Source organism: Dermacentor andersoni, chromosome 3, assembly GCF_023375885.2.
Source record: "Dermacentor andersoni chromosome 3, qqDerAnde1_hic_scaffold, whole genome shotgun sequence".
Lineage (NCBI taxonomy): Eukaryota > Metazoa > Arthropoda > Arachnida > Ixodida > Ixodidae > Dermacentor > Dermacentor andersoni.
Window position 1 is genome coordinate 220843505 of NC_092816.1, and position 12668 is coordinate 220856172.

The following is a 12668-nucleotide window of genomic DNA, read 5'->3' on the forward strand; positions in this document are numbered from 1 at the left end:
TTTTAAAGGATATTTCCAGAACCCATGCTACATCTAGCTTTGGGCAGGCCGTCGGAAGCATATCTATTTCGATTCCTGCTCAGGCGTCACAAATTATGCCGCGAAACATTTCACCATGGACACTGTCCCCATCGGAAATCATGCCATATATACCTGGAATCAGTGCGAAAAAGAAAATGGCTCAAGCAGCGACTTAGATAGTTTTGGAGTGTATGCGAGTGTAGCAGCCGCAACGCACATTTTCACAGATGGCTCTACAGCTCCACATCGTTCATCATGCGAACATTTTGTTCCCTCTACAGGGCAACGATTCTCGTTTCGTCTTGAGCGAGCGACATCATCTAGTTCAGCGGAGCTATATGGCATTAAGGAGGCCCTTGTGTATGTACTTCGACAGCAGCCGCCAAGACATGGGTGATTTTCACAGATTCAAAAGCAGCCCTACAAAATATGTGGAACAGGCACAAGCGTTGCAATAATCAACCAGCAGCATTTGACATTGCTTATCTTCACCACAGGGCTAAGATTGCTGGGCATTGCATAAAGTTCCAGTGGATACCTGGCCATGCCGGCATTTCGGGAAATGAAAGAGACGACAAAGCTGCCAGAAATGGACTCGAATACCGCAAGTTCAAAAGAACATTTTTTACAAAAGCCGACGCTTCAAACATTGCAAGAAATTATGCCTACCAAGAAAAAGACCGTATCTTGAATCTGCCGCTTCCCCAAGATAACTTCCTGCGTTACATTGGCCCAGAAATGAGACTGAAAATTCCACGACCACTTCCTCGACACTTAGAGACATTGTACCATCGTCTTCGACTGAACGTGGCATACACGAACAATTATCTGTACCGCATAGGACTTACCACTAACCCATACTGTGATAACTGTCGTAACTTAGAGACAATTGAGCACATATTACTAGATATGCCCCGCGTACCGCTACGAGAGACAATTTTTTGAGCACCAAATGGACATGATTTGCCACGAACCGTTAACGTTACCGAGCATCTTAGGTGCGATGCCCGGCCCTTCAAAACAGCGACGGGTTTTGGATTTATTTTTCAAATACCTGACAGAAATTGGTCTAATAGGAAACCTTTCAAAATTGCACACTTCCTATACAAAAAGCCTAAATTTACCCGCCATGTCATCTATAAATATTAATATCAGGTCCACTCGGACATTTCATATTTATTTTTATCCTCTTTTTCTCCCACTCTTTTCTGGAATCATTTAATGCCATTCCCCATTCGTACACAGAGTACCATGCCAGCGATTATATAGGAGCCGGCAAAATTCTCTGTTTTTCTAATAAAGAGCCCTCTCTCTCTCCCTTACAGCGGAAGCATGCGCTATACTTAAGGCTATTCAGCACATAAGCTCACAAGCATCGCTAAGGCTATTGTCTTCACAGACTCATTAAGTGTAGGGAGAGCCCTAATTAGCCTACGAAAACACAAGAACTCCGTTTTGAATTAACTGTACACCTTGTTGTGCTCCGCAAACATGTGCAACCAAGTGATCGTCTTATGCTGGTTACCTGGTCACAGGGGTGTAGAAGGCAATGTAGCTGCTTACGAAATGACTACGTCAGTGAGTTTTAGCGACAAAGATGGGAATATCCTCATACCTGCCACAAACCTAAAGACTTTTCTGTGCCGTCAATTAAAGAAGGAATCATTGACAAGGAGAGTGGGATACACAAGCAATGAATGAGCTTCACATGTTAAAACCAAAACTGGGGAACTGGGTAAGTGGGAAAATGGCGCGGTACGAGGAAGTAGTTCTTTGCCGATTAAGAAGAGGCCACACATACGGTACTGACTCTCATCTCTTGACACGGGGCGATGGTCCAACTTGTAGTAAGTGCGGCAATTGTTTGACAGTTCTCCATGTTCTTATTCAGTGCCCTGCAATAGAAACAGAGAGGAAAAAGTATTTTCCTTCTGCATATCGTGTGAATATACCCTTTCACCCTGTATTTTTTCTTATCGATGAACCGCTTTTAATCTGCAAACAATCTTAGAATTTTTTAGCCTAAACCGCCACCTTGAAAATGATTTGTCCATGCAACTTTAAGCGCGTGACTAACAGCCCTGCAGTAAAGGGCTGTCTTGAAACTGTGGTGTCATTGTTGTGTTTTGTTGCATCATGTCTTTACGAAAGTCCATTGCGATAGCCCACACAACTACCCAGTCAGTGTCATAATTTTAGCACCTATATATTTTACGCCACTTACAGCGACAGGTTTTAAGCCCTTCTACGGCCAGGTTACATCTACCATGAGAAATTCATTGTGCACGGCATCCACAATACATCGTTAACATTACCACTTGTCATGGCGCTCTTTGGGCAAACCTTGTCCTTGCACCATAAAACACCTCACATCATCATCTATTTCGAGAGCGGAACACTTAACGGCAACCACTGTAGAATTAACTGTCATCATGCGTACTTAGAGCACTACGCGTCAATCAAAGCTTCACTGTTGCTTCTTGCACACATACGCATACATACACATCACATACAGAACGTTCGTCACTAGCGACAGTCGCTTACGGATTCGCCAGCCATAGCAGACTTATATTCACCATTTGCTTTAATGATCACACTGCAGATCAACGATACTGACACTCGCATGTCGCATGTAACGGCAGAGCAGTCTGCAAGAAACACGTACAAAGACGACGACACACGTAAAACCAGATGAACGCTGTCTGTCGCTGCTTTGTCCAGCCAGTTTCAAAATGTGCCTTCTTTCTCCATGTTCTTTCTTTTTTTCTTATTTCTCTCTCTCTTTCCTTCTTTATTTCTTTCTTTCTTTTCCTTCTTTCCATTCTTTTCTTTTTTTTTTTTAGCACAGTGCATTCTTTGGCTATATACTTCCGTGATTTAGGCCCACGAAACGAACCAAGCCCAAACCAAAGCTTTATTGCCGCATTTGTCATTTGAATAATCTAGAGGCGCAGCAACGAAATAGAATTCGTGAGCAGTTGGGCGTTTCACTTGGAACTGCGAATGAGTTGACCTACCGTGAGGTCTAAACAACGATCGTACGATGCACCTGCTTTTCTCGGAGTGTCTACTTTCACAAGGCAATATTATTCATGGTAACCATAAAATCCATAACTTGGGGTATCATAATACTGGGCTCGTAGAGGGGGGAGCATTAATGAAAAGAATAGTTCAGCTTGAAAACAAAGAAATAATAAGAGCAGAAGCTACAATTGGAAATATGTTACAAAAAACTCAGTGCTCTTCCACCCTGTGAAGAAGGTTGAGTAGCGAAGCTGCGTATGTGGGCCCTTTAATAGCGAACTGCACCTCCGCCGCGGGTCGGCCCGGCATTGCGCTATATCCGAGATCGGCCCACGTATGGGGAGTACCTGACGCCTGCTTCACCTCCGCCGCGGGTCTACCCGGCATTGCGCTATCTTCGGGATCGGCGGACGTATGGGGACTTTCTTGCTTACAACTACAGCACGAAAATATTATTGGATGGTAGAGGTATACAGCTTCGCTGTAAAAAAATGTTAAATGCACAAAGATCAAGGGCTACTCCTGTCCAACAATGCACACACAAAAATGGCGAAAAAACGCAGGTAAAAAAAAAAAAGCAAGTGCGAACAATGTCCAGCAAATCCAACAAGTGCGAAAAAGGTTACTTCGAGTGTAATACAGCTGACAAGGAATAGAATAAAGCAGAGTTTCTAGAATGCAAGATTATATATTGTATGGTATTGAAAACTTTATTTATTTCTTTCATTTTTATTTATTCATACTGTCAGCCCATGACGGGCCATTAGAAGAGTGGATTTAACATACATAAACAGAGAAGAGCATTAGTTCGCTTGAACACTGCACTAAAAAAAAGAAAAAAGAAAATGAAGTAGCACTGCTGATATGAAACACATTAACAATATAATTACCCAGAACATTTTGATTTACCTTCAAATTAAGAGCTGGTGGTATATTAGTACAGAACATCAGGGTGCATCAGGGTACATAAGGCAATGTATTGCTTCCAAGGATGCATAAATGATTTTATTTGTACAATTGAATCAGGCAAAGAGTTCCACTGCTGAATTGCCCTTGGAAAAAAAAACTATACCTGAAGCAGTCATTGTGCACTTGGAAGGAGGTATATAAATACTTTGTGCCATGATGTTTCCTGTGTCTTGATTTGGAAGTACTTATTGTACCTTATTTTGACAATATTATGAGTTACTAAGAACATGAATTGAAGCCTTTCATACCGCGTGCGTTTTTGCAGAGGTGGGAGCTCTGCATGTTCACATAATTCAGTCGGAGATTGAAAACGGCTGTATTTTAAATATAAACGTAGACGTAAGGCGCTGGACCTTCTCTAGATTTAGACAGCTACCTTGGGTATAGCGGTCCCACACTATTTTTGCGTACTCAATTATGGGTCTTAGCAAGGTTTTGCAAATCTAATATTTTAATTTCAGGGGAGGCACAATGCAGGATACGTCTTAGCCCCCACAATATGTTGCTAGCTTTTGCACAAAGTTCATTCATGTGGAGATTCCAATGCATGTCGGGTGTAAATTTAAGACCTAGGTGTTCATATTGTTTAACTCGAGCAAGTTCATGACCGTTGATACTCTATGAGAAATTTCCAATTTTATTTTTTCTAGAGATGGACCTAAAAACCGACTTAGTTGGGTTAGGCTGCATTTGCCACTGATCAAACCAGCTCTTAATTTTCTGTAAGTTAAGATTATGGTCGGCCTAACCACCTGTTGACTGTATTCTCTTGTACAATATGCAGTCGTCGGCAAACATTCTTATTTCGGTAGTGATGTCATTTGGCAGATCATGTATAAAAACTAGGAATAAAAGGGGCCCTATGACACTACCCTGGGGTACCCCAGATACGACGGGAGATAAACCAGATTGCGGATGTCCAAGTTGAACATATTGTTCTCTATGTGCAAGGTATGAAGTGAACCACCGCGTAAGGGAAGAATTTTTGAAGGTAACACTGATTTTGAGTAAAAGCTTTTTGTGGGACACCTCGTCAAAGGCCTTTGGAAAGTCTAAGAATATATTATCAGTTTGGCCGCGGGCATTAGTTTTGCTAGAAAGGTCATGCACAAGTTCGATAAGCTGCATGACGGTGGACAATCCTTTGCAAAAGCCATGTTGACCTGGAAAATTTAATTTATGTTCATCTAAATAGGTGAGCAGATGCTTTGATACAATGTGTTCTAGCATTTTAGAACAGGAGCTCGTGAGCGATATCGGTTGGTAGTCGCTAGTGCAAGAGGTTGGACCACCTTTATGAACGGGCACAATTCTTGCGCGCTTCCAGGCAGTGGGAAAGGAGCCACTAGAAATGGATGATTGAAACACTAGTGTTAAATGCTTGGATGTCCATTCGGCATATTTATAAAGGAATTCATTGGCGATTTCTTGAGGGCCGGGACTTTCTTTTTTATATTAACGGGAAGCAACAGATTGAAAATGCCCTCTTGTGTAATCTTGATATTCTGAATAGGAAGTCTGTCCGCATAATCATTGATGGTAGGCAAGCTACCGTCATCGATGGTAAAAACTGAGTAAAAAAGGAGTTAAATGCCTCCGCTTGATCTTGGCTACTTTTGTCTGTGTGCATGCTACACGACTTAGCCGTTGGATTCAAGTACCTCCCAAACTTATCTGGGGCTTCCTTGAGAAATTGTTTCAGCGTTGAATTATAAAAGTTATCTTTAGACGTCTTCAGGTTATGTCGGAGCTTTTTACCTAAAAGATGAATGTCATGTTTCTGTTCGATACTAGGACTGAGGGTGAAAGCTTAAAGCAAATGCTTAAGCATATTCAGGTCTTTCAGGTCGCGCTAGTTTCCTAGCCCGAAGCAGGTCGCCCCCATGTGGAGACCGAAAGGCCTAGCCCCTCGGCCACATCGTGCACCTAATGAGGTGCCCATGCCTGTACTATAGTTCGGGGCTACGGAGAGCCGCTTCCCAAAGCTCTTTGGTGTTGTCCTTGCCGTTGGGTAACGCGAAGCACCGCCAAAGCATATGCTTTAAGTCTGCTACGCTACCGCATCGTGGGCAAGTGTATGAAGCCAATGCTTCGGGAAATGTTTCGCTTACTTAAAAGTGATTGGGATAGGTCGCCGTCTGCAAGAGCTTCAGGGTCATAGCTAGGGGTCTGTCTAGCTTTATGTGTACGGAGGCGGATATGATCTGCGCCATGTAAAAGTGCTTCGTGAGTTTGTTGTATGCCTGTGTCCGTAGTGCGAGGGCTTACAGAACGCGTCACGCGTTCTGTAAGCCTTCGCGTTGAGCCGACTCGTTGAGATTAGTCGGGGCTCCGTCAATTTCTCCCATGTGTGCGGCAAACCAAATGATCGTGTGTGGATTAAGTAGGAAACACTAAGTGGGCACTATCGCCTGCACACATTTTCTGCACCGGTTACACCGTGGACAAAAATCCCCTATTAACCCCGTATTCCGTATAGCGTCATGTTAAGTGGAAAGCAAAGCCAACAGTTGTCTTATGCAAACAATGGATAGTTCCATGGGAGAAGGTGGGTTTCGCTTTGCTCGATTCAATACATAGCATGCCCCTGAAAAGAAGCCTAACCACAGCGGTCGCAAATAAACGCATCTGAAGACCACCTACCTACAGATGCTCCAATCGCTTGAGGGTCAATGCAGATGGGTCTGTCAACAACAAACTGTCGTGAGCGTGACGTAGGCTTTAAACCATGGATAATATCAAAAGATAAAAACACTGCCCGCATGCCAGTGATGAGTTTCGCATGGTCTTCATATCTCGAAATTATTGAAAGTAGCAAAATGCTTACTCACTCACCTGTTCAAACGCAAACTTAGTGGCGATAGTAACGACTAGAATGACTGACAACCTGCGTGTAAGATGACGTTTCACGCTGTTATAAACCCAGGTCTACGTCCTCTTAGAGGTCAGCACAAACGTGGCCACTAAGACAGTGCCGTCCCACGTGGCGATACACTATTGCACTTTTTTATCCACCAACTTCAATTTTATCTGGCGGTAATAGCCGCCTGAACTCTCGAGTGTCTGGAGAGTTCCACATTGTTTCCGTTGCGCACCAAAAGCGTTCACATAACCACTTGGTTATAATAAATATGGCACGTACTGTCCTCGAATCGCACACAACGCCACGTCAAAGCTGACCAGTTGCATGCGCTGGGCGAATGCCCTAAGTATAGAATGGATTCATCACTAAGGCTTACCGCTTTAAGATGACCACGAAATTATTCATGCGAAAGCATTATATTTCCCATGAGGCAGAAACTCCGGCATTGTAAGCAACGAGTGGCACTAAAGATCATCATCAGTGGCGTCATCAGCGTCTTGCTTGACGTCAACAGTAATACAGAATTAAAGGTAAAATAAGGTGAACCAATATGACTTCACGTGGAGTAAAAGGAGCAAAGGTGAACTAAAGTGCATTAAAGTGGATTATGGTTGGTATAAATTTGAGCAAGGTGGTTGAACGTGGGTTAAGCGGACGAAGGCTGGTACAAATAAGAGCAAGGTGGATTAAGGATGCTACAGATTACAGCAAGGTGTACTAAGGTGCACTAAGGTAGAGCTGTGAGGGACTGTGACAATGTATGGCTTCACGTATTATGGTCATAAGCAATTTATTAGACAAGTCTTATGTTCTCGCATTCAAATAACGCAAGCATACTTAAGTGACTGACAATTTTTTTGCAGCGAGACAATATCAAGAGGCGTGCAGTACTGCACTACAACCTCCTCGTCTTTTGAGCTCATCTGTAGTTTTTGATGTGCTTGAATTTTTCGCTGGTTGGAACAAGTGATTGTGGAAAGCTATAACGTTCGTGTAGTAATCGACCCCCCGCCCCTCTCCGTGTTGCCTGTTCATTTTTTTATGCGTACTATCAATCTCAGTATGATACATAGCGCGCGACTGGTTTTCCGCACGTTTCGCGCTGTAGCCGATACAGAGCGATATTACATATGCTACCCCATTGCACAACTATCCGATTCTTGGCTCATCCGCCATTGTGGGTATGTGCCACGTTTCAAAAGCTCATCGTGATCATCACCACCAGCAGCAGCATCATAATCATCATCATTATTGCTCGCCGACAACGAAGAAGCATCGCGCCCTGGGCACGAGCCGATCCGAAGTGTGGCGAGGACGAAAGCAGGTAGGTCTACATCGCTCAACCACATTTCTTTTAAACCACTTAGAATGTGCGTCGAAACTCCCACCGCAATCGCATAAGGAGACGCTGTAACCTATCTTCTGTCGTGGAGTAGCAACAGTCTGATGTTAAGACAGGGGTACAGGAGTGGCGGCTGTTCAAGTGCGCCTCTTCGTATTCCATCTCAGGATTCTTTGACATTGCCAAAAAGCTGTCTGCTTCTTCAGGTAGAAGCGCACAATACTATGAAACGCAGGTTGTAGCGTAGACGTACGCTTGCGCCTTTTTCTGTGCCGCAATGAAGAAAAACAACGTCAGTCAGTGAAAAATGAAGCTTTGCCTAGCAAATACTCATCACAGTAATAATAATATCACAGCGTCACAGTAATTTCATAGACAGACACGCCGTTGAAATCACTCCTTGGCTAGTAGTCTTTATTCATATTGCGCTTTCTTTCAACGGCCAGTGGTTGTTTAAAATGCACTGAATGTTGAGACGTTAAAGTGCTTTCATGCACCGCTATCATCAGAAAGGACCCTCCATTGCTGAGTTGGAAGGTGACTGTCAGCTTCCGTAAAATAATACTGCTGCTCCACACAAAATAATATGGCATCTGGCATGGCTCATGGCATCTAACCAGGGTGCTAAAGCAGTGCCTCACGACTCGACGCGGGTGGAGCATTGACGCATGGTGCCCGTTTATACTGGACTCGAATCACAGAAGACATGCTGTTGCTGGCAACTGTGCTGCTCGCCCTCAACTGCGCTCACCTGCAGCAATGCGGCGCGTTCGCTGGACCCACGCGGTGGCACGCGAGCCCCTTCATGGAAACACAAGAGCCGGCCACTAGGTACGTCACCTGACCTTAGTTGATTTGTGGTTGCTAACCGCGCAGGCTTTAGTTACTCTTCTGCGCTGGTAAAGACGCGTACATGTACGCACGCATTCACGCGCACGCACAGACAGACAGACAGACAGACAGACAGACAGACAGACAGACACACAGACACACAGACACACAGACAGACAGACAGACAGACTGACAGACTGACTGACAGACACAGGGGAGAACTCAAGGAAAACGGCGTAACCACGGACTGGCAGCTGTTGATAGAAGCTTTGCCGACCCACAGTTGTGAAAGCAAGTGATAGTGAAAAGCACGGACCATGAAAGCAATAAAAAAACGCGCGTGCCAGATTCGATGGACAAATGAAGTGACAAACAAAGTAAGAACAGAGTTTACGAACTGGTAATGCTGTTATCCCTATGTTTCTGCATCGACATGTTATCTACGACAGTGATCAACGAAATATCTGGCCAGCTGTTGTTTTTGCATGGATATATAGCTCATCACTGTCGAAGAAGTCAGTGCGGACCGCTCATTGATCGTACTCACGCGTGTCTTACATTGCTTTAAAGTAGAACGAAGAGATTAGTATTCGAGGCATTATGAACACAAAATTAGGTGGCAACTGCATTATCGTAGCTTCTGTTGGCATCACAAAAAAAGAAGGGCAGTATTGTAGCCAGAGGACTAGTGGCACGCTTGCGCGATAATAATGCTGCATGTATTAAGTAAATTGCAGTTGTAGGCCAGTGTTTTTGGTGTCCGCGTCTCTCCTTTTGTCTTGCTTCTAGGGCGCTGACAACATGAATCAAAACAGTATTTATCTAAGCAAGTTGGTTCATTCTTCGAGGATTGTAGCAGCAGAAATTGTGGGACACAGGCACAAAAGGGAACGAACAGAGGTGGGCGTAGCTGCACTGACAACTGGCTTCTTTATTGAAATTCCCTCGTTTTTTATATCGTCGCCCAATCTTATCCCTATTATCTTCCTTTGGCTTCCCGCAGAAAAGCGACTTCTTTTCTAGAAAAACATGAATCAATCTTGCAATCGATTGTCCCGTTCAAAGCATTATTGGTCGCGAATTTGTAACCGATAATTTAAGCACAAATGCACGATATCGGCAGAAAGACTGTTCCCTTAACTATTCTACTGGCTGCGCTACGGTCGTGGGCATTTTAGTATCTAAAGAGTACAACGCCCGCATACAGTTCCCACTCTGGACGAATGCGTCGCTGCCATCATCGAAGCTGCTGAGTTAAGAACCACGGGTTCGGCTCTCTGCTGCTACTGACGGTTTCCGATGTGGGCAGAAGGCAAAAAAATGTTCGTGTACTGTGCTTTGCGTGCACGATAAAAGAACCATGTAGCCCAAGTAAATCCGGATTCACTCAATACGGCGTTCTTTACAACCGTTATCATGCCTTCAGCAAGTACAACGACAAACTTTTTTGAGCGGCGTCGCTCCTATTGCACCGACAGTCTGCGCATTAATCTACAAACAAGACATAATAAAGGTTCTGATGTTTGGCACAACCTAGGATATCAAAGGTATGCGAGGTTACGGCTGGAAAGAAAGATTACATCGTGACGGGGACAGCGTGGAGTCGAGATACAAAGGCACCGGTGCTCATGATCGTTAATCCGAATTCTTCTCCAAGTGACTGCATCTTGCATCCTTGCAGTGGCTCCATATTAGTGCAGGATAGAATATATGCGTGTCGAGGTGTAACCACACCTGGGAGGCCCACTCAGCTTGAAAAAGACGCCTGGCTGCCAGCTAGCCTACCCTAAGTGACTGGCCCACTGGATCTTGCTTCGAGGCCCACAAACTTCGCTTATCTCAGATTTTCGAGTACTAATGTAGTCACATCTAATGCTTAGGAATCGCGGTGGGCTTACGTCCGGAAGGCCAGTACCTTCAGTGGGAGTTTGCAGAAGTGACGAGTAGGTGGCTTGAAATCTGGTGGCGCTTCTGGTGAGTCGCAGGAGCACCTGGTGAGGGAGCTTAACCTCGGGGTCAAATGCGATCTTCTCATTGAAATACATATTAAATGCAGAAATGCTCCGAGTAGGCAACGTAAACGCTGGTTTAGCGAAATTTCTTCCTTTTAAGGAAAATTTTACAACACTTGTCAAAATTAAAAGTAAGAAATTCAATGGAAATTTGACGTTTGTTTTATGTCAACGCATGACGCACGAGCATTTTCGCACTCTGTCCCGATCAAAATTTTGCGTAGATGCCGGCTTGGACCTCGCGATCTCCAGCTCAGCAGTGTGATGCCTCGGACACTGGGCTACCACGGCGAGCATTGCCAAAAATCAGCAGCTTCACAAAAATTTAAGCATTACGTTCATGTACATATGCAGGTTGTCCCACATTGTTTGAGCCTAAGTTTTAGAAATGAAAGGCACTCCGGATGCGAGTTGAACCGAATGCACAATGTTAGCACTGACCTATAGTTACTCAGGCTACTTCTTTAACTAATAGATTCATCGTCATCATCATCATCAGCAGCAGCAGCCTGGCTACGCTCACTGCAGGGCAAAGGCCTCTCCCATACCTCTCCAACTACCCCGGGCATGTACTAACTGTGGCCATGTTGTCCCTGCAAACTTAATATCATCCGTCCACCTAACTTTCTGCGGCCCCCTGCTACGCTATCATTCTCTTGCGAGGCAGTCCGTAACCCTCAATGACCTCCGGTTATCTTCCCTCCTCATTACATGCCCTGCCCATGCCCATTTCTGTTTATTGATTTAATATAAGATGTCATTAACTAGCGTTTGTTCCCTCACCCAATCTGCTGTCTTCTTATCCCCCCCTTAACGTTACACCCATCATTCTTCTTTCCATAGCTCGTTGTATCATCCTCAATTTAAGTAGAACCCTCTTCGTAATCCTCCAGGTTTCTGCACCGTAAGTGAGTACTGGTAAGACACAGCTATTATACACTTTTCTCTTGAGGGATAATGGCAACCTTCTGTTCATGATCTGAGAATGCGTGAATTCTTCTGATTGTTTCAGTAGCATGGTCCGGATCCGCGGTCACTGCCTGCCCTAAGTAGATGCATTCTCTTACCACTTCCAGTGCCTCGCTACCTATCGTAAACTGCTGTTCTCTTCCGAGACTGTTAAACAATACTTTAGTTTTCTGCAGGTTAATTTTTAGGCCCACCCGTCTGCTTTTCCTCTCCAGATCAGTGAGCATGCATTGCAATTGGTCACTTGAGTTACTAAGCAAGGCAATATCATTAGCGAATCGCAAGTTCCTAAGGTATTCTCCATTAACTCTTGTACCGAATTCTTCCCAATCCAGGTCTCTAAATACCTCCTGTAAACACGCTGTGAATATCATTGGAGAGATCGTATCTCTCTCACTCACGTCCTTTTTTATTGGGATTTCGTTGCTTTCTTTATGGAGGACTACGGTGGCTGTGGAGCCGCTATAAATATCTTTCAGTATTTTTACATACGGCTCGTCTACACCCTGATTTGGTAGCGCGGTTTGCTGGGCCAGGTGGTGCATGGTGAACGTATGAGGGGGTTCGAGCAAGTACGGACGCAAGCACAAGTAGGAAGAAACGAACAGGACAACGCTGGACTTACAACTGAAGTTTA

At 44.5% G+C, this 12668-nt stretch overlaps 1 protein-coding gene across 1 annotated transcript in view; it reads left to right on the forward strand.

Annotated features, from left to right (window-relative positions):
- The first annotated feature begins 8863 nt into the window (after positions 1-8863).
- Positions 8864-12668, forward strand: part of LOC129383039 (uncharacterized) — a 144371-nt gene continuing 140566 nt past the window's right edge. The window contains exon 1 of the mRNA XM_055067241.2: positions 8864-9050. Within this exon, the coding sequence (XP_054923216.2) occupies positions 8926-9050 (125 nt within the window). The 5' untranslated portion in view covers positions 8864-8925. The remainder of the gene's footprint in view (positions 9051-12668) is intronic.